Source organism: Artibeus jamaicensis, unplaced genomic scaffold (genome assembly GCF_021234435.1).
Source record: "Artibeus jamaicensis isolate MK-2021 breed Jamaican fruit bat unplaced genomic scaffold, CSHL_Jam_final scaffold_916, whole genome shotgun sequence".
Taxonomy (NCBI): domain Eukaryota; kingdom Metazoa; phylum Chordata; class Mammalia; order Chiroptera; family Phyllostomidae; genus Artibeus; species Artibeus jamaicensis.
In genome coordinates, this window is record NW_026522059.1 from 26,321,324 (window position 1) to 26,348,610 (window position 27,287).

Below are 27,287 nucleotides of genomic sequence, written 5' to 3' on the forward strand. Positions count from 1 at the left end.
AGGCTCTGGTTCATAAGGAATGCTTTACTGGAACAGGGCAAGAAACAAAAATCACAGCAACCAACCAGAGCCCACCCTGGGCAGGACAGGAGGCAGATGGGCAAAGGTGGGTTTTTTCAGTATAACCTGGGCCTCATATTCACAAAGGACCACACGTTCAGACTTTTGTTATTATCTCCCCTTAGGTTTATGCAGCAACTCCTAGAGCTACGCTGACGAGACTGACGGATGGGATGTTCCCATGGCACTTTAATTAGGTCCCTGGACCACAGCTGCTATGGTGCCTGTGTCTTAATTTTTTTATTAATCCAACAATTCACTTGCAAATGTTAACATTATAGTACATTGAATTGTTACATGTACTATAAAAGCTTAAATTTGCTAACCATGCATACTTAGAGTAAATGACAATGCTTGTAAGTCTGCTCTGGCACTTCTTCTCTTCTGTTTAAGGCATGGGGACCCAAACAAGGCAGCTGGCTGGACCTCTTTCACCCTCTGGGAACAACCCGCGCCTTTGGGATGTGTTCAGAAATGAATGTGTTTCATTCGTTGGATGGGGAGGGTCTGAGTTGATGGTGGCTGGTCGTTCAAATCAGCTTTTCTCGTACAGTTGTTAGTGTGTAATCATTTCCCCCCATGCTCAGCCTGCAAAGGGTCCTTGGCAAATAGACGTAAGGAAGAGACGATCTGAGGGGATGTGTGACTGGGTTCTGCGGGGTCCCAGTTGGGATGCTGTCACATGCAGTCCCCTAAACTCCTTCCACAGAGGAGATGTCTCACCTCATGGAATTGAAAGTTATGGGAAACAGCCCAAGAGGTGGCTCGATAATGTCATCAAGGGTCTTCCTATCTACCTTTCCTCACATACCCAGCGTCACTTTGTCCTAATGTTCTGTGGTCACAAGGACCATGGCAGGTTCAGCCATGACATCAAACTGCAGAAGAAGGCTGTTTCTTTTCCTTTCCCCAAAGGCCTCTAATAACTTGTATTTTATGTTTCATTGCCCAGAATTGAGGCTCAAGCCTCCCCCAGTATATTCCATGCACAGGGAATACAACTACCATCATTGGCGTAGACTAATCCGAATTTGCCCAACATACAACAGGGAGGAGGAGGAGACACCTCATCACGGCTCTGCAGGCGTGCACCTCCCATACGGCATGTGACTCTGGCTTTCAGCAGTGGGCTTCTCCTGTGACCCTGTGGAGGCCACTTTAATCAGAGATTGTGGAGTTGGCTACTCTGAGTGCCATGTTAGATTGACATAGTTGAGATTGGGTTGTATCTGTTCCTTAGCCCGTATTTATCTTCAATCAGGTCTCCTTTCCCTTTAACACCCACAGGAGCGAGGGCAGCCCTTCCAGATCTAGGCTGCATTTCCCTCACTGTGTCATAGTATTTAGGCATCTTTTTGGTGGGATATTAGGGAAGGCCAAGTGAGAAAGGAATCCTTAGCTAACTACAAGGTAATTGTTATTACCGTTCAAAGATTTATCTAATTAAATGATATCAAAGACATACCAGTAAATATGGTGGATTGTGAAACTCACATTACGGAGGCATATGGTGAAGACAACTTGGGGTATTGGTTCTGATGGATGAAAAGAGGACAAGGATGTCCTTTTAGCAAAAGTTCAGGAAAAATACAGTGCTTTGCATGTGAAGACCTGAATTTCAAATCTCATCGCAAGAATCGGAGTCAGCCTGAGCTGTTACGCAGGTCTGCCTTGAGTCTGCTCCTGTTTGCATCTTACAGAGACTGAAATGAACCTGAAATAACACTAACATATGGACATCACAACTTTTATTATTATTGCCCTTGTTATTATTAACACTTTAATAATAAAGGTGCTAGTGAATAATAAAAGTATCCCCCGCTTTTTGAAAGTTCACAATATGCCACAGCTTTTATGAAATATATAATTACATTAGCACCTGTTTTTTCTAACCAATAGAAATCCAAAGGTGATTTTCACTTACCAAAAAGGTAAAAAATGAAAACAGCATTTAGTGTTTGCTTTGCAGAGAGCCATTCTGCAGGCGGAGAGCACCCCAAGCAGAGAGAGTGGCACTGCTTTAACTCGATGTTGGTGTTATTTTCCATTTTATGTGTGATTTGGCATAATTTTGGGGGGTCTAGGGATGCTTAAAAATGTTTCCCTGCAAATTAGTGGTCATTGCTTCTTTGCCTTACATCATTTCAGCTTAGGAAAGGTTTCACAGGAACGCTCCGCTTTCAGGTAGCAGACACTTGGGTTTGCACGGCACCGGGTGAGGTGCACAATGCTTTCCCATGCGGTACCCAGTCAGATCCGTACTTTGCAAGGCATGGTTGTCGTGCCCATCTTACATGTGCAAAACTGAGGCACATCAGGTTAAGTGACTTGCTCTGGGTCCCTTAACTAGCAAGTGACAGAACGGGAACTCAAATTCAAATCTTTGACCTCAAAGTCTATGTTCATTTCTTATCATCAGGTAACCTCATTGCATGTTGGTGCTTCTGAATTTCGTCTTTATATAGGAGGCCTAAGGTTTCTCTGCCTGTTTTGCTCCATGACTCCCCCTCTCTGAACCTCACTTTCCTCATAACTAGTTTGCAGAGTTATTGTGGACAATTAAAGAAGGTAGTGAATGTGCAAATGCTTTGTAAAGCTGTGAAGTATTATCCAAGTGGGGTCTTCATTTTCAGCCGCCTTTCTTTACCTGTGGTGCCGAGCTACACTGTGATAACAGGTATTTGGAGTCTGGTACAGCCGGATTCTAATCTAGCTCCTCCATGTATGATCTGCCTGGTCTTGGAGAAGCTGTCCCATCTCTTTAACCTCAGTGCCCTCATCTGCGAAATGGGGTATTTTTCTCCTAAGGCTGTTTCAGGGGTTAAATGAGACGATGCATGGAAAACATTGAGCACCTGGCTGGCGTGTGACTGTGACGAAGAGGGAGTGATCACTGGACTTGGGGACAGAGAGGCCCTCAGATGCATTAGAGGCTTATCACATGGCAGGTGATTGCAGTTATGCCAAACAGCAAGGGAAAAAATGGACTTCTGGAAGCAGAACCTACTCGCTAACTACATTGGAACATCACTTCGTAATTAAATCTTCCCTCCCAAAAGCATTATTTTAACTGGGTCCTATGGAGAAAAGATTCTAATTAGCTCTAGCTAGTCCACAGGGGTAGAGAATCTGATTTCGGTATTCCCGATTTTGTATGTGATAAGAAAATTTGACACAGGATCGGTGAGGCTGGAGATGAAAAGATTCTGTTGACTGATTTTCTTACTCTGGATTTCAGTGACCAAATCTTAAAGCTTATTTCTACATAATTGAAACTACTGTTTGCTGGAACCCCATAGCCGAGTACCGCAAGTAGGGACGTGTGTGTGCTTCGTTCCACAGGAGATGACCAGCTAACATGGGAAAGCAGGTATAATTGGAAGGAAAGCAGTCGAGTTACTCTGAATCAGTGGAGGGGGCATTCAGAACAGAGTGGTGAGATTTTTCTGTTTTGTACAATTACTAAATTTTATTTTGGTCATTTAAGTCTGGCTTTCTCACAGAGGTGTAGGGCCTTGTGAATGGGGTGCTATCTGTTGACCCCTTGGCCTTCTGGGTGATAAGACCACTTGGGCCTCCCAGAGCCTCCAGCACCCGCATTCACCTGCCCCAGGGTGCCGCATGGATAGTGTCATCTTCTGCGTGTGCCAAAAGGTTTTCAAGGCCAGGAAGCACTACTGTGTCCTGCTACCACAGTGGGAGCACAAGGTTAGTAGAAATTCTCATAGGTTATTTCCTGACTAGCTTAACCTTGACCGTGAAGATAAGTGGTAGATAAACCAGTAGTGAAATGGGATCCCAACCCAGCCTGAAACTCCAGCTCTAAGATGTTTAAACCTTGGTAGGGAGGAGCTTTAAAAAAAATTCTGCAAACTGTATCTGTCTTGCTGGAGATGGAGAGTTCTCTACTACGTTGGGGCTATTTCTTTGACTAGGAAAAACATCCAAAGTCAAGTCATGATTGTCTTTGGACATGGAGATGTCTAAAATGCTCTGTTTTCAGGAAGTGACTTTTTTTTTTTTGCTTTGGTAAAAGGTCTTGTTGAGGGGCATTCTGCTGGCAAGGCAGAGCTGGGGTTCCCATCTGGGTCTGTCCCAAAAGACCAAGCTCCCCAATGCTCTGCGATACTGCCTCCAATGGGTGAGCCCTGGTGGGATGAAGACGGCAGAGAGAAGGTTGAATGGAGGAGAGGGGGACAGGCTGGCATCCTTGGGGAGAATCTGAGGGCCCTGAATGCCAGGAATGGTGGGACCTGAGGGGGGAGAAAGAAGAATGGAACTGGGGTGATGGCCTAGGGACTGAGCCTTGTTTGGTCTTTGGTCCTAACACCAGCGAATTGTATTCTCTTTAAAAGTCACAAGGAGTCCTGCTTCCAAGTCAGTGAACTCTGCATGTCAGTGTTTTCCCACCTTCCCTCCAAGGGTTAAGTGAGGACACACACTCTGAGCCGCCTCTGTGATTTCCGATTCGACACCTTGGCCGGAGGGATGCTTTCCCACTGGCTCTTGTTACTCTGAGTCCTGGGGGGCCTTTGTTTGCCCCATTTTCAGTCCCCACCCAGAGACAGAGGAGCAGGTTCCCCACAAAACTTGGTTGGGAGATGCTCTACGCAGAGCTTCACCGCCAGCTCCAGCCTCGGGATCTTTCTATAGTTTGAATCTCATATGAGGTTCTCATAAATCTACAAACAGATCGGTTTACTGTCCTGTTTCTTCCGGTGTCTGTCGCTAATGAAAAGAGCCTCCAAATTTGTAGTGTCACTCATAGCTCAGTGTTGTCTGAGGGACCCGGAGAAATGGGGGGCAAGGAAGGTTCAGGAGAAAGGCATCGCTATCTCTGTGCCCACCTGCCTGCACTGTCCCGGTCCCTTGTCACGGGACCATAGAGCCACCTTTGCTTTTTTTGAACATTGAAATTATTGAGGTGACACTTGTTAATGAAATTGTATGGGCTCCTGGTGGACAGTTCACCTATTAATCGTGTTGTGCAGTCACCACCCCAAGTTCAAGTCTCCTTTTTACACAGGTCAAGATATAGGCAAAACCCAACCATGCTAACTACACCTTCCCCAAATCTCATAGTGAAAACCCTACGCTTGTTGTTTCCTGAGTGATGTGCTCACTTTATCTAGATTATGCTCCCTGAGTACAGAGACCCTGTCTCTGATGGGAACAATAGTCTCTCTGCTTCCCTAGCTGGTCACTCTCTCTCCCTTTCTACCCCATAGAACGGGACCCCACTGGGACCTCTTGGACAGTCCTGGGCACACAACTCATTTTGAGGAAATTCTTGTAGAATAATTCCAAAGGACCTGGAATGTCCTTGAATAAAGATACTACTCCAAGCTTCTCCTGTGTATTATAGTACATAGCTCACAGTTTCAATCTAGGTCTAATGTTCATTTTAACTTTTCAATCCCATATTTGATCTGTTGGGGATAAATTTAAATAGTTAAAAAATGTCTTTCTGTGTACAAGTAAAGCCTGTATAATTTAAAGAGAAAATAATTTAAACTGTATGTGTACCACTATTAAAATTCAGATTTAAAACTTTTACTTTTGGTTTCCATGCAAAAATTAATTCAACTCCATTTTGATTATTGAAATGTGTTAATCTTGGACTTTTATTAGGCTTCCATTGTTCTTGTATTATCCCTTTCCGTGTGAATATAATCAAATTCTATTTTGGCATAATTTCCTAATAATGGAAAATGCAGCTCTTAAAAGAACAAGTGATTGACTCAGGATTGCAGTTATGTTCTGTGCTATTTTACACATTGTCACACATCATAATGCATAAGTGAAGGGAAGGAGAAGTGCTGGCAAACTCATCTTTGCCATTGTTCAAATAGAACAGTTAACATAAAACACCATTCCTTCTTAATTTCTTTCTTCTTCAGTAAAATTAACTAGGATACATTTCAGATTTTTATGATTTTTTTACTAAATCACTTTCGTTCCAACCCCAACCATCCAGTCCAAGTTTTAATGTAGGTGTAAGCATGTTGGAATCTGTGGGTGTGTCATCAGTGAGAAGGTTTCAGGTTGGCAGCTCTAGCCATTAGTAGCATCATTATGTCGGTGCTTCTGAGTACACACCGTGTGCCTGTTTCATAAACTGAAAGTGTCTACCAGCTTCACATGACAATGCATAGCCTGAAATGTACTCTCCTTAGTTCATCTCTGCAGCTCCACACTGTGGCTGTCTTTGCTGACACCATAGCTACCAAGCTATGTGTACAAATGAGTCGTTTGGTGTTGAAAGATGAAATAAAAAGGCCAGAGTCACATTAATCAGGAAAAGGCAGAATCTGATGTTCTCTGCATCTTCTAACGAAGTCGGTGCATTTCATGGTTCAGCAGCATGGGGACCCTGAAGCAGGCTCCTGCATGTGTGTGCGGGGACATGCTATAGGGGCAGGGTGCCTCCCCTGCTTGTCCTTGTCACACTAACAGGGCTTAGGTTCTGCCTGTGCTGTTGCCCCAGCTGACCCTGCCCCACATAGTGACATATCAGGAAAATGCCACGAGCATTTTTGGACAACTTTAGAATATTGGAGGAACATTAATTTTTTATGTCGATTCTATAGTATTTTATACAATGTTTATTGTAATGCAAGGATTTGAGAAAATGAGGTAGCTCAATGGAAATGAACCACCCCATTAGAAGGCAGGAGGAGTGGGAAAAGGTCACTGCTGGGCAGGAGGGGTGGATGCGAAGCACTGTAACACAGTAAACCCACCAGGGCACACAATGTCTAGTAAGGGAGGTGCTTTGCTTAGCTGGACACAAAATCTGCCCACAGAGCTGTACCCCAGCTTTTTCAGAGGCAGTGGCATCCTTTGTTTGTATCTTTTGCATTTTGTGGCTCTATTTTCACCTTCCCTCTTAAGATTAAGCTTCCCTTTTACTTTCTCTTATCAAGAGATAAGAGATAAGTAAAGAGATAAGCTATTCACCAGAATGTAAATATCTAGACAGGAAGTCTCTTCCTCTAGCACACAAACCTACGCACACACTTCAGCACTTGGCTGCATCTTCCCTGAGCTTTCACTCTGTTTTCTACAATAACACCTTATTGAGTGGTACAATACAATACCACTTCTGCTGAGTGGATGGATTTCGAAAGTCTGTGTTCTACTTCCACCTTTAAAACTTGTCAGCCACGTGACCTTGGGGAAACCCTTAAATCTTCACCCTCAGTTTAAGTCATTAATCTTGCTGCTTCTTTTCTCACCATATGTCAAGAATCTGCTGAAAGGGTAGCATATGGGAAAGCCCTATAAACTCATGCAAGAAGAGACTGTACTTTCTTTCAACTTGTGATATTGGGCAGCTCGTATAGTGCCCTGCAGACGCTTGGAGTTCTGTAAATACTGGTGGTAAGGATGAGTGAGTTTAAAGATAAGGTGTACAGGATTCCCAGTTCAGTGTTCTCTGTTTTATTGAAAACTTTTGTAATCTGTGTGGAGAGATTAGGAGCAAGGGGAAAATAGATTGAATTAGAATTGAGATCAAACTAAATTTAACTATTCATTCATTCAATCAATAGGTTTTTATTGAGGAACTATTATGTGTAAGACCTCATTCTAGGCACTGAGGTTAGAACGATGAGCAAAACAGGCCAAAATCTGTGACCTCAAGCGGCCTCTATTTTAGGGGGGAAGATGGACAATAAACAAAACAAAGTTGATAGTATATTAAAAGTTATAAGCACTAAGGCAATCAATACAGTAGAGAAGGAGGATCAGAAGTTAAAGTTTTTACTGGGGAGTGAGGAAAGGAGGCACTGAGAAGGTGACATTGGAGTGGATCTGAAGGACTGAGTCATGAGGACATGGGAGTGTGGGGTAGGGAGGATTTGAGCCGTGAGGCTCTGAGGGAACAGAGACATCTGAGGCGGAGGGAACAACGGCATAAGCGAGGCCCAGAGAAGGGCACGTGCCCGGTGAGTTTGCAAAAGGAGGCCTGGGAAGCTGAAGTAGAGAGAAAAGACGTGAAGATGATAGGATACATGGCCAAAGAGACAATAGGATGGCGATGATGAAGAAGATGCTGCTGAGTGCTCCCTCTGCCAACCTCTGCTGCATTATCTTACCTGATCCTGACAAAACCCCACTTTTCAGGTGAGAAAACTGATACGTGGAGGATCCTAAGTTCCTAGGGGTCGTCCAACTAGCAGTAGGTCTTAGAGCCAGGGTTGGATGGCGGGGCCCTCTGGTTCCAGCACCCGTGACCTTAGCCACTGTACTTTATCAGCTCTCCTGTGCACACAGATCAGCTCCAAATCGTGCTTGTTGATGCATTCTGTGGGACTTTTCATTAGCCAGCTGATTATGACTATACCAGTATTAAAAAAAAAATCCCAAGACTACTTTCAGTTTCCTCAGAAAAAACAATGTAAGAAAAAAATATTAATACCATGTCTTACAAACTTTGACCCTAGACCAAAAGAAAAAAACCCCTCAGTTCCCCAGAAAACTCACTGAAGAGAAGTCCATAGGCATTAACTTTGGTTACTACCTGCTGAACAATTGCCAGCTAACACCAATACGTGTAAATATTTTAGCTGCACTCTGCTTCATGGGAATCTTTAAAATGACACAAGCAATGTATCACCTTCTATGGTCAATAGGAAATAGTCTCAATAGAATGGAGCCACCATTTCTTGAGCATCTATCACGTGCTAGCATCTCCCTCAGAGCTGTAGAGAGAAGTAGCAACAACAATCAAGCAACATGCTTACTGGTCACCTGGGAAAGGGAGAATTCTGCACGGAGGAAGTAATACCCCCCACCTGAACACCAGGTAAGATATCAACAGGTAGAGAAGGAGAGAGCCATAGTTACAAGGCTGACAAAGGGTTTCATGTTTATCTCAAATGAGCCCCCTTCACTGTACCATTGTGGGGACTGGCGTGACAATAAAAGTGCTTGTGCAAGTTCAGGGTCAAATTTGGTGATTTCTATGAGGTTGGGGCGTGAGCTTGAAGGACCCTGATTACCAGGCCATGAGGTTTAGCTTTTAACCTGCCCTCAGTAGGGAACAGGGAAGATCTCTGAGAAATAACATGACCGGGTCAGATGCAGAATCTTAAACATGGAGAGAGTTAACATTTCTGAGCTCAGGTGGGAGTAGCAGTGATGGGAAATGAAGTTGAGAGACAAGGATTTTCCTATGGTTATTTTTTTCCCTCACTGATAGAGTTTTGTTTTTATTTTTCAAAAAAAAAATTACTCTTTTTTTACCTCTGACCTTCATATGAAAAGCTGGTTTTAAAAAAACAATAAAACAACTAAGAATGATTTGTTCCCCCAGATAAGGAAGAATTGATTCAGTCAATCATTGATATCCTATGTCTGTTGGTGGAATCCAGTTTGTTCTGAACATACCATTCTCAGCCTGCCAGGCTCAGAGCTGGGTGGCTGATTGGCCACAGGACTTCTCTGAGCCTGCTCTGATTCTGCCCAGCCCCCAGGCACCCACCCCCAGCCCCGACCCCTGCCCCAACCCAGCCTCTTGAAAAAGAAACACAGAGAAACAGCACAGTGACCTGCTCTCCATCAACTGCTTCTCTAATGGAACTGATTTGCTTAATTTCAGGGTAAAATAATGACTTTCATGCAGGGAAAACACTCAGCCAGGAGTCCAGCGGGAGTCCTCTCTGCTTGCAAACACACAAATGCTTTCACATCTGGCAAGTGAACCCAGGGCCACAGTCAGGCCGGAAGCTCACAGTGGCTCTTTGGCTTTCTCTCTTTCCTTCTTTCCTTCTTTTCTTCCCTCCCTCCCTCCCTCCCTCCCTCCCTCCCTTTTCTTTCTTTCCTTTCTTTCTCTGTGTCATTTTCCTGCTCTTGTGCTTTCTAATTCTCCATTAAAGCAAGGGAGAGAGTGCTCCCAAATGTGGAGGGCTCATCTTGTAAACACCCCACTAAACTGAACCCTTATCTCATTCAGATTAATAGTCGATGTTTATTGAGCACCTTCTAGATACCAGACACAATAGTGAACTCTCCTCAGTCACTGGGATTCCTTCTTCTCAGGCCTTCAAACAGCCCCATGAGAGAGGTGTTGTTAGTCCTATTTCACTGTAGAAGAATGAGACAGAGTTCATTCCAATGACGTTCCTGAGGTCACATAACGTGGTCCTATAAAAAGAACTTCAATTTAGTTCCTCAACTACCAAGTCCAATTCTTTTTCCACACAATTTCCTGGGGGACACAAAAGGTGCAAGAGGTTAAAAGAAGTTACTTCATAGTCTCTCCTTGTTGGCTAGTTAATGGACTTTTCATTTGTACATGTGGTTGATGGACAAATATTAATATTTCAGCCACATTGGCCAGGGTAAGGAGTGGTTGACCAGTTAATTTCCACAGAAGCATCCATTCAAACACCAAAAGTAACTGAGCCAAAGATGTGGATGCAGTCGGGGTGGGGAGGTGGCTCTGATCCTGCCCCCCTGGGACCACAAGGATAGGACTGTGTCATGACAGTCAACTTCCCAAAGCCCCTCATCCTTGGAATAAAACCAAGATGTGCTATCCCTCTCCCAACTCCACAGTGAAATTATGAAAGTCAAATATTAATGAAAGTGCTCCAAGCTGCAGTCAGAATCCCTTTCTTTCCCTGTCCCATGTAGGATACTATTTTTGTAAAAATATTCATTCGAAGCCAGGAAACAGTAGATGTTAAACATATGTTTGTTGAATAACTAAAAAAATTATGAGCTATTCTTAGACTCTGTGGAGGGGCTTGTATCAATTAGCTAAATGCATCTGTGGCCCCTAGAGAATGTCTAAAAACGGGACTCGAGCTGCTCATGTACCTCCAGCCGCTGGTTAGTGGTGAGGCCTGGACCCACGCAGCCGGTCTGTTTGCTCTTCTCCTGTGACAGCTCCCCATTCTGCTTTGTGGTTGTATCAAAACCCTGAGTAATAATTCCTGTCTTCTAAATCAGAGAATATTTAGTACTGTTAACTAAGCAGACATTTATTGCAATTGGATTCCCACAGAAGTCAGCCAACCTAGGAAGGGTCCCCACCCCTGGCAGCCTTGGGGGATTGCTGAGGGCCCCAGAGCTCCCCACTCTTTCCCTCTCTGCAGCCAGCACTCGCCTGGCACCTGTCCCCAAGGCCCCAACACGCAGCTCCAATGCAGTGATCCAATGGCCAGGATGTCTGATGGTGAGGGGATGTGAGCACTTCCCCTGATGCCCTTGACTTCAGGGGCTGCATTGATTTCTTTCTTTGGGATGGCCTCATAGTGTCTGCACGTCTGCAGGGTGACCGTTTAATATGGCTGTCCAGTGTGAACAAATCAAAATTATACCTATTTTTGTCAGATTGGCATAAAATATGTTTTTGGTGTGCTGCAGTATTTTAGTAAATAGTCTGTGTGTGCCATGAGATGAAAACATTTGAAAATCACTGCCCTAGAGGAAAATGGCTTGTTGGAAAATCTATAAGGGAAAATGTGGAAATTATACCAAGAACTTCTTGGCAATAAATACTCCCAGAAGAACTGGGAAACCAGGACTGAAGTGAATGCCAAGGGAATAAAAGTGGAAGCCACCTAAATGCCCATCAAGGGAAATTAGTTAAATAAATTTCATGCAGTGAAATACCAAGGGGCTGTAAGGCTCATGTTACCAGCTTGGCGCTAGGTCAGCACTCGAACTCAATATGGTCTGTTGAATCAATGAAAATTCTGCAGCTTAAAAGGATGAGATACATCCATTTGTACAACATGGAAGAATAGCCACAACATACTTTTCAATGAAATGAAGATTACAGAATGGTAGAGTATGATGCCACTTATGGCTAGAGTGAATGGATTTCATACGTATGCACGTAAATGTCTGGGAGGATACACACAAAGGAAACTGGTAACCGGTTATCTTCTCTGGCATGCTTTTGGATCAGAGCGAGGGTGTTCATGTTCTAATTCCTCGTCCCTTTATTCCTTTCTAAAATAATGATGATGTCGTGCTTTGGTTATCAATGAAACCAAAAATGATACTCTCATTTTGAGGGGAGGTGCAAAGAGTTGTTGTTAGATAGGGTTTCTATTCAGATTTTTAACATAAATGTAGGTTTTGTTGGCAGTTGCATAGCTGCACTTTATTTTTATGAAAAATAAAACTTGGGCCCGGCCCCCTGCAGCCTGAAGTGCAGGTGCCGTAGGTGAGGGCCCTGTGTTCCAGGCGGGCCCTGCTCTCCGTGAGAAGGGCAGACGGGTTTCCTGGGCTTTCTCCAGCAGGGGGGCGGTGGAAGGAAGAGCAGGCTTGTTTCACCAGAGCCTCCTGCTCACGGTATATTTGGTACCAGTTCAGTTCCTCATCTCAAACTCTGTCACCTCTCTGCAAGGAAGCGAGTGCCTGGTGTGTGGCTCAGAATCACAGACGTGTCCTCTCGGGCAGGAAATGCAGGCCCCTGTGCCCAGCCTCACAGGGAACGAGGCCTCCCTGCCAGCAGTGGCTCCGTGACAAACTCCGGCAATCCCAGCAAAGCCGTTTCGTGGTTCAGCTGCGCTTGTAGGAAATAGGTCTGCTTTCCTTACAACAGCTGATCTTACCAGAGGCTTTGGTCAAGAAAAAAGTAAGTTTGGGATTGTTATAAAACTTTGATTGTCCCTCTTTAATATTCTAATTTTCCCCTTTATGCACCACTGTGTTTTATTTCCTAATTTGCCCATTATATATAAATATGTCAATTTATATATATGATCTCTTTTTTTTTCAATCCTCAACCTGAGGACATATGTCCATTGATTTTAGAAGGAGGGAGGGAGAGAGAGAAAAACATCGGTTGGTTGCCTCCCATACACGCCCCAACCTGGGACTGAACCTGCAACCTAGGTATGTGCCCTGACCTGGAGTGGAACCAACAGCCCTCCGGAGCACGGAAAAAATGCTCCAACCAATGAGCCACACAGCCAGGGCTATATGTGGTCTTTTCTTAGACTCCCACTGGGTGGCAAGTTTCCTTGATGAGAAATTTCTGAAGCAATGTAATCTTCAGGCTTTTATCTAGTGGTTGCCCCCACCCCCACCCCCAGTGAGGATGAAAAACAACTGGCCTAGAAATGAAGCTGTTGGACTTTAGCTGCCTGTAAAATTCAGATGGCCAACGTACCCCATGTCCAAGTCCTTGCAAATGACTGCCTGCTCCATTCGTCATAGCTGTCATCACTTCCCTCCCTACATTTTAGGAAGCTTTTCCTAGTTATGTTTTCCTAATTTAGACGATCGATCGGTTAAAAATTAAAGGACAAGTTTACACGTTCCCTACAGGCAAGCATTTTGAATCGTCCTGATCTCATTCTGAAACTGCTGCGGGTTCTGTGTTCTTTGTTGTAGCTGAACTTGACTCGAGCGGCTAGCATCTCGTAAATTTCATTTTAGGCGACCTCAGTGCGGTTTGCATTGAGACTTTTCCTCTGAAGCGAACCAGGACATCCAGTGTAAGTTGAAGGCTTTTCCCTGGGAAGTCTACCTCTGGGCTCTGAGGAGTTGGCTCCTGGAGTTTTTAGAACCTTATGAGGAATTGCAGAAATGAAACGCTGCAGACCGCTCCCTCCACAGAGACAAAAAACCAAAGAAGGGCGCACGGGCGTTCCCAAAGGCCGTTCACCACCGCCATTTCCTCTCCCCGTGGCACCAGTTTAGGAACTCTGCCTTTTTTTCCCTTCTTTTTAAATACAAAGTGAACTCATATTTGAAATTCTTGGTCATGGCTCTTCGTTGGTGGTTTGATGTCTTCTCCACTTGTATATTTGGCTTTTTCATCTGTGGTCAATATTAACCCCAGATTTATATTTTAGGAGACTGGAGGTGACCCAAAATAAGTTGGGAAATTCCATGCTATCCTGCTCAGAGCAAATTACTAAATAACAGAATGTGGATATTAATAGCATAAATGTGCATTGCACTTAATGAAAGGCAGTACAGATTCAGAAAAAATTAATATATGTTATACATAATATACACTATATTTATGTACTAAAGGGTGAAGCTATTTGCTATTTAAAGTATTCTTCAAGGCCCCAAAGCCAACGCCTTTAAGAGGTAAAGATCTCCTCCATACAGGAGGGGAGCATGGCTGGGTGGGGGGGACGGAGACAGAAGTCAGAGATGGCTGGGGCCCACTCAGACCAAGCCTGCTGGGCTGGAGGAGGGAGCCTGGATTTTATTAGAAGTGTGCCAGGAAGTCCACATAGAGCTTTAAGCAGAATGACATCGTCTGTTTTGTGTTTTTCAAAGGTAACTCCGGGGAGCCAAGTCAGCCTCACCACATCCACTGGCCCAGCTTCGCCTTCTCTTTTCCCATTTCAGCAAATCTCAGCTTCATCCTGATAGTTGCTTAGGCCAATGCCTTGGAGTTATGTTGGGCTGGTCTTTTTCACACCCTACAGCTGAATCGTCACCCCATCCTGGTGACTCCAAAAAGCTATGTCCAGAATCCCACCAATTGTCACCCCCTCTGCCACTACCACCCGGGTCTGGTGACCCTTATCTCTTGCCTAGATCACTGCAGTGGCCCCCTAACCAGTCTCCCCACCTCCGCCCTCACCCCTCTTTAGCTTACTCTCAACATCGCAGCCAGAGTGATCTTGGTATTGTAGGATATAAATCTCTCCTATATCACCTTTCTGCTAAAATCGTGCTGGGGCTTCATGTCATTCAGAGGGAAAGCCAAAGTCCTGGTCACCTTCAGGTCCCACATCACCTGGCTCTCACTACTCTTCTGATCTCATCTCCTTTCCATTCTCAGGCCCACCCCTCCGGCCATGTCCTTGAATGGGATAAGCATGTTCCTCTTTAGACCCTTCTCATGTGCTGTGTCCTCAGCCCCGAGTAGTCTTTCCCCAGACATCCCTATGGCCACCACCCTCACTTCCTCTGGTCTTTTTTAAATATTACTTTCTTAGTGGGTCCTTCCCTGGCTTCTTAATTAAAATGTCAGCATCCACCCACCTGCCCTGGTGTTCCCTGACCCCTTTCCTCCTTTTCTTTTCTCCCTGGCACATCTCCACCGACCGTCTCCCTTACTTATCTGCTGTGAGTCCGCTCCCCTAAATCGTAAGCTCTGGGAGAACAGGGGCTTCTATTTGTCTGTTGGTTTCTTGCTGAACCCCCAGTGCCTCAGCTGTGCCTCACTCCTAGCAGACACTTAGCACACATGTGTATAATAAATGAGTTCCAGTAGGAAGTTGTCTCCTCTCTCATCGCTTCTTCTTTCTGACTTGTTATGGGACTGTTGTCTTCATCTCTAGCTGTCCTTTGTCCATGGAGCTAGCTGGGTGTAGTACATAAAACCAGTAAACAGCCAAGTACAATTTGAGCTTACCATTTGGTTCTCTCATTCACAAGCTGTGTGACTCCAGACAAGTCTCTTAACCTCTCTGAGTTTTCATTTGTTTGCTTATAAAATAGAACAAGTCTTCCTGCCTCTCACACAGGATTGCTGGAAAGTTTCAATAGAATAATGTATGAAAGAACGTCAAGGCGAAGATGTGGTTTCATTTTCATATCTGGCTCTGACTCAATGCTGCAGGTTTACGTAGAAGCCTGTCTCGTTTAACTCTCACATCACATCAGTGAGGGATGAATTCAGACTACTGAATTCATTTCAGAGATGAGGAAACTGGGGTACACCAAGAAGGTAAGTGATGTACCCAAGAGCTAGGCCAACAACAGAGCCAGTATAGACCCAAGCAGTTTTATCCAATGACCTGAAATTTTCCCCATTATGCTCTCCTGGCACAAAGTAAGTGTTTTAATGACTGAATGGAGCGATTAAAAAGATTTTATCCGAGGTGCAGCTTTTGTCTCCAAACTACTTTTTTTTTTACTGCTAATTGTGGCATTTCCCTGGCATTATTTTTCCCCCTCTTCAACTCAAACAGACAGAAATTCCTGCCTTTCAAAAGAAAAAGGTATTGTCCAGCATGCCTCTGTCTCCCGCCGGCCCCCACCTAGGAATGAAACTCTGTCATATGTCCCCTGGTATTTTTGGCATACAGTCTAACCAAGTCCAGATGGTCTTTACAAGTTCAGATATCATATGTAGCAAAATACGTGTAATTATCTACTGAAACAACTGCTGGACTGAATTGCAGACACCCATATCCCAAAGAACGTATTGCATGCTCTTCCGCCTTGTTTGTGTATTGGCCTTTCTGTGCTAATGAACTTGTAAATGTGGTTTAATTACTGTTCAGTGGAAAATAGCACTACACAAACCAGTCCTTGGGAGACTAGGCCAAGATGTTGAGGCCATTCGTTTCTAGTGCAAAAACAGCTAATAAATGAGAAGTGCTTTTTAAACATTAGGGAAGGAGCTTAAGTTTAGTTTTGAAGAAACTATGTTTTACATATTTAGGGAAATAAATCATTCTTTAAGAGAGTGGATTTAAATATTGGAATGGCATTTTCCCCCAAGGCCAGACACACAGGGATTTGCACAGAACCAGAGTATAATAAAAAGTGTAATAATGGTGATTTGATTGAACACTACACTAGAGAGCTGTATTCCAAAGAACCCCCCGCAAAGGAAAACTCAAAATTACTTGTAAATTCCAGCAAATGTTTCAGGGCTCTGTAAGCCCATGTATTATGTATTACCTCGTGTTTCTGAATTCTTGCCCCAGGCAAATTGCCAACTTAGCAACTAAATGACAGCTTGAAAATTCTAATAAAAACCAGCCTCTCTAACTCAGCTTTTATTTCTTCAGAAAGAAAAGAACTCAAGAGGGGAGTGCAAGTTATTGGAAGGTTCACTTTATAAATCCTGTCTGTGCTCCATTGGAGTTGAATTTTGCTCTTGTACAACATGATGTTTGCCTGTTTCCCCGTAAAGATGGACCCCTGGATGGAAGCTCCTTCCTGCAGCCGTTGGCCTGGCTAATGGGAAGGGGGCTCCCTCCTCCCTGCGGCTGGGAGACGCTGGCCTGGGAGCAGGAGGGGCCGGGTCTGTCCGCAGCGCAGAACTCCGAACACGAAATCAGTCACCTTGGCAGTTACTAAGGACTGCTTGCCATTTCCTGAACTGTGCATATTACAAAAGAAGTTTGAGCAGTATGAGATGCAAATGCTGCCCTCTAGAAATTTATTTTTAGTGAGAGCTACAGATGGGTATGCAGGCAATGCTATACTTCACAAAGTGTCCCCCAGCCCTGGTATTTCCAGTGCGCACCTGGCACCAGACATAGTTATCACAGTATTATTAACCACATTCCCTTTTGCTATACTTTTCATCCTTGTGACTATTTTGTAAGATGAATTTCTACTTCTTTTTTGTTTGTCTGTTTGTTCTTTATTGATTTTTTGTTGATTCTTTTTTAATATATTTTATTGATTATGCTATTACAGTTGTTCCATTCCACCCTCTTCATTCCCCTCCACCCTGCACACCCTCTCCTACCCCCATTCCTTCACTTTAGTTCATGTCCACGTGTCATAAGTTCTTAAGCTTCTACATTTCCCCTACTATTCTTGCCCTCCCCCTATCTATTTTCTACCTATCGTCTATGCAACTCATTCTCTGTACCTTCTCCCCCCTTCTCCTCCTCCCATTCCCCTGTTACTAACCCTCCATGTGATCTCCATTCTGTGGTTCTCCTCCTATTCTAGTTGTTTGCTTAGTTTACTTTTGTTTTTGTTTTAGGTGTGGTTGTTAATAATTGTGAGTTTGCTGTCATTTTGCTACACATGTTTTTTATCTTCTTTTTCTTAGTTAAGTCCCTTCAACAACTTCTTAATCTCTGCACGATTTCACCCAGTTCCCCAACTTCCTCTCCCCTCTAGCAACCACCCTTTGGCTTTGCTCATTCATTTCGTTCTTTAGATTCCACATATAAGTAAAATCGTATGGTATTTGTCTTTCTCGGACTAACTTATGTCACTGAGCACGACACCTTCTAGGTGCACTCATGCTGTTACAGCTGCTAAGATTTTGTGCTGTCTTGTGGCTGAGTAACATTCCACTTCACACATGTGCCACCACTTTTTATCTACTTGTCTATTGATGGGCACTTGGGCTGCTTCCACATCTTGGTGATTGTAAGTAGCGCTGTAAGGAACACAGTGCTGCACATATTCTTCCGAATCAGTGTTTTGGATCTCTTTGCATATATACCCAGAAGTGGAATTGCTGCGTTATAAGGCAGTTCCATTTTTAATTTTTGAGGAATTACCATATTATCTTTCATAGTGGCTACACCAGTCTGCATTCCCATCAGTGGGGGTCCCTTTACTCCACATCCTTGCCAGCATCTGTCATTTGTGGGTTTACTGATCAGCTATTTTGACAGGTGTGAAGTGATATCTCATTGTGGTCTTAATGTGCATGCCTCTGACAATTAGTGACATTGAGCACATTTTCATATGTCTGTTGACCATCTGTATGTCCTCTTTAGAGAAGTGTCTGTTCAGGTCCTCTGCTCCTTTTTGAACTGGATTGCTCTTTTGCGTGTGTTGAGTAGTGTAAGTTCTGTATAGATTCTGGATGTCAACCCTTTGTCAGATGTATCACTGGTGAGTATCTTCTTCCAGTCAGTAGCTAGTCTTTTTTTGTTGATGGTTTCCTTGGCTGTGCAAACCCTTTTTAGTTTGATATAGTCCCATTTGTTTGTTTTTTCTTTCGTTTCCCTTGCCCAAGGAAATACATCAGAAAAAATATTGCTACAAGAAATGTCTGAGATTTCACTGCCTACATTTTCTCCTGGGAGTTTTATTGTTTTGAGTCTTACATTTAAGTCTTTAATCTCTTTTGAGTTTATTCTTATATACAGTGTAAGAAGGTGGTCTAGTTTCTTTCTTTTTCTTTTTCTTTTTCTTCTTTTTTTTTTTTGTATATACTTGTCCAATTTGCCAGGCACCATTTACTGAATGGACTGTTTTTTACTCCATTGTATCTTGACTCCTTTGTCAAATATCAGTTAATCATATAGGTGTGGGTTTATTTCTGGGCTTTCTATTCTGTTTCATTAATTTGTGTATCTGTTTTTATGCCAGTGCCATGCTGTTTTGATTATTCTGGCCTTGTAATATAGTTTGATATCAGGTAGCATATCTGTGACTTTGTCTTCTTCTCAAGATTGCTGTGATTATTTGGGGTTTTTTTGTGGTTTCATATAAATTTTTGGATTATTTGTTCTAGTTCTGTGAGATATGCCAGTTGTGTTTAACTGCTGCACAGCATTAGTGTGCCAAATGGCATTATGAATTCCAGGACATCATCCTTTTACCAGGAAAAAAAAATGTCTTTTCCAATGAGATTATTCCACATTTCCATGTTGTAATTATTTATCCCTCCTTCATTAAATCACCAAATGTCATTTGCTGTGGGCCTAAGAGAGACTAAATCCAATGGAAATTCTGTCTCAAGGGGCAAACTGTGTAGTGGGAGTGAGACAGACACAAACAAATAAGCACAAAAAAGCATAAACTCTCAAAGGAAATGGAAAATCATAATTAAAATGGAGACGTGTTGTGTTTTATACACTCTGTAACTTTCCAGGTCTTACTTTCAGATTTTTTTCCTAATATAAGAAAAATGGAAAACATAAATACAGAGCCTGTTTGTGAGAAAGGGTTTACCTTGACCATGCTTACACGATAACACTGTGGGAATAGGAGCTAAGCTCCCATGACGCCTCCTCTGAGGAAGCTTCCCTGTTTGCCCCATTCGGCTTGAGCGTCTTTCCTGTGTGCTTCTCCGCACCACATCCACTCCCAGTCTCTTATACTGTCCCCTCCCTGCCACCACCCTCCCTACATACACAACGGGGTCCACCTTACAGAGGAGGGGGCACGTCTTACTTTTCTTTGCATCCACAGCATCAGAAACGCATCTGGTATATGGCCCTCGATAAATGTTGAAGGGCTGTGTGACTGGGAAGATGGAAGCTACTGGTGTTTTCCCATCTAATAAAAGCTGTCTTTATTCTTCACACCATACGAAGTTTATAAAATATATAACTAAAGGGATAATATACATATAGTCTTGTTTTTAATGTGAGTGCATTAAAACACATATTAATAGCATGTTCATACAAGTGTGCGTTCGACACTGTGGAAGGACACGCCCCCAAATGCCGGTGGTGGTTATCGCTAGGTGCTGAGATGTGAAATGGTGCTGACCTGCTCCTTCATGCATCACTGTGTTGTCTTGCTATCTCACTATGGCCGTGTGCTATAAGGGTAAGAAAATAGGAAACAATCTGTATTTGAAAAAGGGGAATTTGGCCTATTTCATAAGCCACAATATAAGACATGAACAACTTGATGAAGTATCATCTTTTCCATCTAAACCCTATGCTGACAGCAACTTGACTTTGTGGATTTAAATAACTGACCTAGCACGATAGCTACGTCAGTTATGTCCTTACTCATGTCTGTTTATAATATTCAGCAGGTATCCAAGCAGCACTTTACTCATAAAGATTCTCTCTCTTCCTCTTCTTTAATTCCCCTTCTCAAAGTTGGACTGGGTGTTAGAACCCACCTTCTTAAAGCCAGGCATGGCCTCTTACAAACAGATAAGGCAGAACTAAGTAGCCAGTTCTCTCCCACACACATTCTTTTTCTCTAGCATTTTGTCTCTTTCAGTGATATTTCTGTTCTGGATCATTTGTCTACTTGTCTTTCTATCATTTTTTTTGACTGACCACAGTGTTGGAAAACCTAGATGATGTTATTGAACTAAAATAGAGTTTATTTCTTTTTCCCAAAGGAACAAGAGCAGATTATAAAATGTGCCTCGGAAGAACGAGTCTAAAAATTATATACATTCTTTTCTATCTACAGCTGAATTCTTGTTGCCAGGATGGGAAAACAGAACAGCAAGTTGCGCCCAGAGGTCATGCAGGACTTGCTGGAAAGCACAGACTTTACCGAGCACGAGATCCAGGAGTGGTACAAAGGCTTCTTGAGAGACTGCCCCAGCGGACATTTGTCAATGGAAGAGTTTAAGAAAATTTACGGGAACTTTTTCCCTTATGGGGATGCTTCCAAATTTGCAGAGCATGTCTTCCGTACCTTTGATGCCAATGGAGATGGGACGATAGACTTTAGAGAATTCATTATAGCCTTGAGTGTGACATCGAGGGGCAAGCTGGAGCAGAAGCTGAAATGGGCTTTCAGCATGTACGACCTGGATGGAAACGGCTACATCAGCAAGGCAGAAATGCTAGAGATTGTGCAGGTATGTAGCCCCTCCCCTTCTCTTCCCAAGGAGAAGCCCGTGAGTCACAGTAAGAATCGGAAGGTGCATGGTACAGCTTAGTGCAAAGGCTGCAAACTGGTGGTCCATCTGTGCACGGATTTGGCCTACCCAGGGTTTTTGAGAATGTGGAACCCACATTGCTAAACAGGAAGATTGCACATAAAAATGCAGATTGATTAGATCTCTTGAAAACTCAGGAGGTCTGACAAATCCGGACCCCCATTCTTGCCTCACATAAGTCACCTGAGGCTTTGTGGTAACTTCCACCTTGCAGATGGACATGCAGTCTTCAGTTGGTCATGCTTACGATGGCCTCTCCACTCATTCATTGCAATGATCTGCCTTTGATGTTGCACCTTCTGCAGTGGTATTTAATGATCAAACTGCCGCTGGGTTCAAATCTTGCCTCTTTCAGTGACCATCTCTGTGACTTTGACCTCGATCACCTAAGTGAGCTTCAGAGTTCTCATCTGTAAAAGGGAACTGCCAACAGTGCCCGCCCATATCAGGGGTTTATTTTAAGGTTATATGTGACTCTCCATGTTCAATATTTAGCATAGTACCAGCCATTAGAAAAGCTCATCATCATCTCCATCATTCATTTACAACTGTTAGACTCAAGTAAAAAGAGGGATCTCTAGTCTAGGTTCTGTCTAGTCAGAGACACAAACGCAGAATCAAGGGCTCCATCATTCCACTTTATTTCCCCAAGTCATTCACCTAGAGTAAATTTTCTGAACAGGACCAAAGAAGAGGCCCTGGTGTTGGTTGCACTTTCCTTGTGTGACCCGGGAGGAAAGGTGGAAAAGGAACACAAGAGGCTATGGTCATGGCAATGACAACCCGATCAGCAGTGAGTGGGACCCAGAGATAAAACTAAGGAGACCAAGACAGGGAGAGAATCGGGGAGCCTCAGCTGCAGGCAGTCAGGAGGACCAGGTGGGCGTGCGGCACCAGGGAGGGCTGGCAGGCAGTCGCTCGCCATCTTGGCAGGCGAGTGGGTGCGTAGGGAAGCATCTGGCATTAGACAGCAGGTCTGGGAGAGTGGGCACCTGGCTTCCTGGGGGGCTCATCACAGAAGCCAGCACTCATACCAGGACATCTGGGTTCAGAAGTAGGGATGATCCAGACCCTAGGATAATGGGGGTGGTAGGAGGGCCCGGGGGAAGGCTCTGGAAGCAGGAAAGCAGGATGTAACATGAGGAGACAGAAAGGATTCAGCTGTTGTTGAGGATGAGGGTGAACGTATGGCACTTGCTTTCCAAGAACCGAGGAGACCACCAGTGGTGAGTTATGTTAAATTAGCCCCTCAGAGACAGGGATTTTAAACAAAAATAAAGGATTTCTCTGCTCTGCCAGGGATAAATGCATGAAAAATATAGTATCTACTGTAAAAACATGGGCAATATAGGAAAATAAAAGAAAAAGAAAAATTCTCCATAATGCCACCATACCCACGAAGAGAATCACTAATTATTTTCTCAAATATCTTCCTGGTCCTGGTTCCATGCATTTAAAAATGCCAGTTTCATAATGTACAGGGAATTTTGTACTTCACCATTTCCACTTAGCAACACAAGTATTTTTCATGTTATGAAAACTTTTAATAGAGATATTTTAAGGGCTGCATAATAGTCATATGCTTTAATACACTTGATTTTCCCCTATTGTTTATGTTTAGGTTGTTTCCAGTTTTTATTATTACACATAATATTAGAACTTTTAAAAATAAAGTAACAAACAATTTTGTGCATGAAAACTTTTTCTATATTTAGGATTATTCCCTTAGAATAAACTCCCAGAAGTGCAATTACTGGGCCAAAGGGAATGAGCATTTATTTCTACAGTTCTTGATGCCCTCTACCAAATTGTTTTTCCATATATTCTCTCAAAGTGAGGGAGGGGTGCCCCATATTGGTGCATTTTTCTGATTTTTTAAATCTTTGCTTAATTTTTCTTAATCAGTTCAGCAACCACAGTACTTGAATTCTGGCTAAGAAAGAATTCAAAGCCAAACTCGAACTCTAAGAGAAAGTTGATTTAGAAAGTCACAGAGGTAGAAGTGAGCCTTAGAGAAAATGGGCTCAGGAAACAAGTTACAGAGGCGAAAGAAGGGCCCTTGCCGCGTAGGGGAGAGAGAGGCAAGGACAGCAGCCTGGGGAAAGGCGCAGGCAAGATCCCTAGAGAGTGGTACTGAATCCTCTGGATCGAGGGTATCCATCTGGAAGTCTCAGGGGAGGGTCTCAATAAATAGTCATCAGCTTTCCAGGTGTTCCTTTCAAGGTCATGACTTCTACTGATTGGTTGGTGCCAAGGCAGGGGTCATTAATCAACGCAGCTGGCTCTGATGTTAGTCATGGCATCACTTGTTTGATTTCACTGCTTTTTTGGGCCTAGAGCTAAAACACAGCTGCAGCCTAGATATTATCCCTAGAGGTTAAATGCTTAAGGGAGTGGTCATGCAAGGGCTTACGTGAGAGTTACGTGAGGCCACTCTTTGGCCCCTCGTTCCTCTTTCCAAGGGGCCTACCACATGACTAGTGACATGCCAGGGAAAGAAAGGTCAGGGGAGGGTCTGAACCTAATGACCAGCTATGATATGAACGGTCAGGGTGTCAAACACGCACAACCAGTTATATGAAAGGTCAAGGGGTCTAAACCGTATGACCATCAATGTGTTAGCGAAGAAAAGGTTACCCCGGGGACGAGGTCCTTGTTTGCCCAACTTTGCCTAATGCTAGACACCTGGGGCTTTCTGCCCTGGTGACCTTCTGTACCTGACCCATCCTCCGTGCTCTGCTCACGCCTGGCTACCTGCCTACTGCGTGTTGATGGAGATGTTGACCCCTCAGCTGGGAGAACCCTCCCAACCATGTGGGCACGCATTCATTCCGCACCTGGAGCGAAGCACCTACTAAGTAGTAGCTGGTGCTGGGAATCAATAGTATAGGGAGGGAAATAGACTTTCCCTGTGCTGTGGAATCCAGCTTGCAAGGGAGAGTGCCACCATTGCAGAGAATGTGTGGGAGGTGCCAGTAAGCACTCACTGAACCCTTGCTGACTTCCTCTGGATCCAATGCGGAATGTCAAAAGGGATCATAAAACTGAAGGAGCATTCAGCCTAACAAGGCAGTTTCTTCTTTGTGAAGTAGCTCAGTCCACTCACAGGCCCACGGAAAGTTTCCAGGCCATAGCTGGAAAGATACAGATTCCTTAATAAACGTTTATATACTCAGAATTTTTAAGAAGCCTGCAAACAGAGATCTCAAATTTCCTAAATTGTTTCCTACAATACCATACCTGGATGATTAATATTCATTGCAGTAGAGAGGAAATATTGCAGCATCCTGAGGTGATTTCCAAATCGCCGATGCGATTAAATTAAACCTGGAACCATTTTCCTATTAAGGGCTCTGCTATTCTATTCTGCCACTGTGTCAACTGACAACTCCCATATTCTGTCATTCATATGCTAATCCCCAGTTTTCAGGGATTCCAATTCCGTGATGAATTGGAATTTGCTATAGAACATTCTGGAACTTCCTACTCTATTCCCACCCCCCATCATACCCCCACCCTTTGAAAGCCCACACTCCAGACCTTACTGCTGCCCAAGAAGGTGTGTGCCTTGGCAGGGATTCTCATGTATTTGGTTCTAGCTGATTCGCACTCTTTAGCTGAACCTACATCTGCAGATGCTGCATTTACTTTAGAGGAGTCACTGTCCCTTGGCTTCTGCTTTGCGTCTGTTAGAAGTGGTGAGATGGAGGCAGGCTGTGGGCCCACCAATCATGCACAAATTAAGGTTTTCTTTGTTAAATTGAGTAAAACCTGCAGCTTGATTACAAGTGTTGGTATATAAGCTTTTGGCTGAATTCCTGTCACTCCAAGGCTCAGAAATTCAAACAATTTATTAAATGCAAATTTATAATGTTCACCTACACACACTAATAACTGGTCAAGGTGAAGTTGGGGCACTAATAACTTGTCAAGCTTAACAAGTTCATAATTAGGCTTGACAATGGATGGAATTTAGTTTTTCTTTCTTGATATTTCTTCCTGTAGTTTAATTTAGCTTTGCTATCTACAGACTATTGTTTATGACAACAAGTTGAAATCCTCTGTACTTCCTAAGATTGGTCGGAAGGACTCTAATGTAGACTTTGTAATGCTGAAATACACTGTAGTAGTTTCCACTTGCTGCTATAACAAATTACCATAAGCTTAGTCGCTAAAAACAACACAAAGTTATTATCTTACAGTTCTTGAGGTCACAGGTCTGACATCAACTTCCTTGGGCTAAAATCAAGGTGTCCACAGATTAAGTTACTTCTGGAGACTTTAGGGAACAGTCTGTTTCTTTGTTTTTCCTCATTTCTGGAACATTCCTTAGCTTGTGGCCCTTTTCATCCATCTTCAAAACCAGCAAGAATGTGTTGACTGAGTCCTTCTCGTGCTGCCATTCCTGTGAGTATCTCATTCCACTTCTCTCTCACACATACAAAGACCCTTGTATTCCATTGTGAACACCAAGATAATTTAGAATAATCTTCACATCTCAAGATCCTTAATGTAATCACATCTGTAAACTCCCTTTTACTATGTAAGTCTGTTGATAGGCGCCACGGATTAGGATGTACACACTGAGGGGAGACCATCTTTCAGTCTACCGCACATGCCAAAATGCAGTTGTGTTCTTTTATAAAAAATAATTTTGTGCTATTGGAACATCTGGATGAACAAGCAAAACCATATGCAGATTTATTTTTAGAGTCTTAAATGAACATTTTTACATTCTTTTAAATGAACATATTTGTTTGTTTTTTAAGTGACAAATTTAGGAACACGATTTAGGCCCAGTATTTTGTTATGGCATCAAAACCGCCTCTTGGGAGTCTTAAGCCAGATAACAGCTTGGACCTTCCCCATGGTGCCGCAGATGCTCCCCTCTGGGTGGGGGCGAGGGTCAGCCCACGGCTGCAAGAAGATGGAGACTCATCTGCCCTACTCAGTTTCCCGCCCCTCAGCCCCGCTGGAGGCAGGTCTGAGTGCCCACACCCATCACAGTGAGACCGTGTCTGAGGAAGGGCCAAGGAGTGGTGTGGCCAGTTGGGCCACAAATGCTTAGATGCTCACTGGGATCTTGCACGTGAGCAACACTGAACTTAGGGATCCATCAATGGGACCACGACACTCCCAGGGAGGGAATGTAGCAAGAACATGGAGATGAACTGTCCCCCCCTTCTGGTCTGAGAAAGTAACGGAGACCCTTGAAAGAAGTTTTTAATGACAGGACTGCCATTGGTTAGGAATGATCACCTGTGTCCAAATGAAGGATGAAGAGGGAGCCAAGGGGAAAACCAGCATGCGAGAGCTGGCAGCTTGGTCAGCATCACCTTGCCTCCCTCCTTTTCAGTCTCCCCTTTCCTTCTCTTCCTTGGATGAGTTACTGAACTTTCCTGTGCATTGTTTTCATGATTTGTGAACTAGAACAAATTATAGCACCTGCCCCGCAGGTCACCGTAAGAGTTAAACAGTCATTACAAACAGAGCGCCAAGCTGAGCGCCTGTCACGGGGTGTCGATAAATGTCGGCTGCTGTTGTTCTATAGAAGTTTCCCCAGCTGGGACAGGATGTTTTCCGGCAAAATAAAAGAAGGTCATTTCTCATTCAAAGATCAAAGCAATAGAGAGAATCTTTTATTAACTCTAAAGTTAAATTTACCTAGTCATAAAGTATATGTTTACAAAGAAAAGGGGGTGACCCAGCTAAACCTCCAGTGGGTGGAACTCACAGAAGATTCTTGTACAGGTAACTGTAGGGGTTCCTGGCCTCCTTCACGTGTTGTCTTTCTTGCTAAACACCAGCCACTCTGGGAAGAAGTTAAAAGTTACGGGCTGCTCCAATGTTCACAGGGCTCAGATGAGAGAAAGATCACCTTCCTGGGAGAGAGTATGGTCGGCACCAGGAGTTCCCCAAATCTGAACTGTGGACTTGA

At 43.7% G+C, this 27,287-nt stretch overlaps 1 protein-coding gene across 11 annotated transcripts in view; it reads left to right on the forward strand.

Annotated features, from left to right (window-relative positions):
- NCALD (neurocalcin delta) overlaps positions 1-27,287 on the forward strand; it is a 347,766-nt gene that overhangs the window by 307,287 nt on the left and 13,192 nt on the right. For 10 of the 11 annotated variants that reach the window (XR_005080846.2, XM_053661077.1, XM_053661073.1 and 7 more), the window contains one exon: positions 20,872-21,268. Coding sequence is in view for 10 of the 11 variants with exons in the window: in XM_053661077.1 (XP_053517052.1) it covers positions 20,891-21,268 (378 nt within the window). In the remaining variant the exon portion in view is untranslated. Of the gene's footprint in view, positions 1-12,522; positions 12,659-20,871; positions 21,269-27,287 lie in introns of those variants that run through there. The other variant, XM_037133375.2, reaches the window with a different exon arrangement.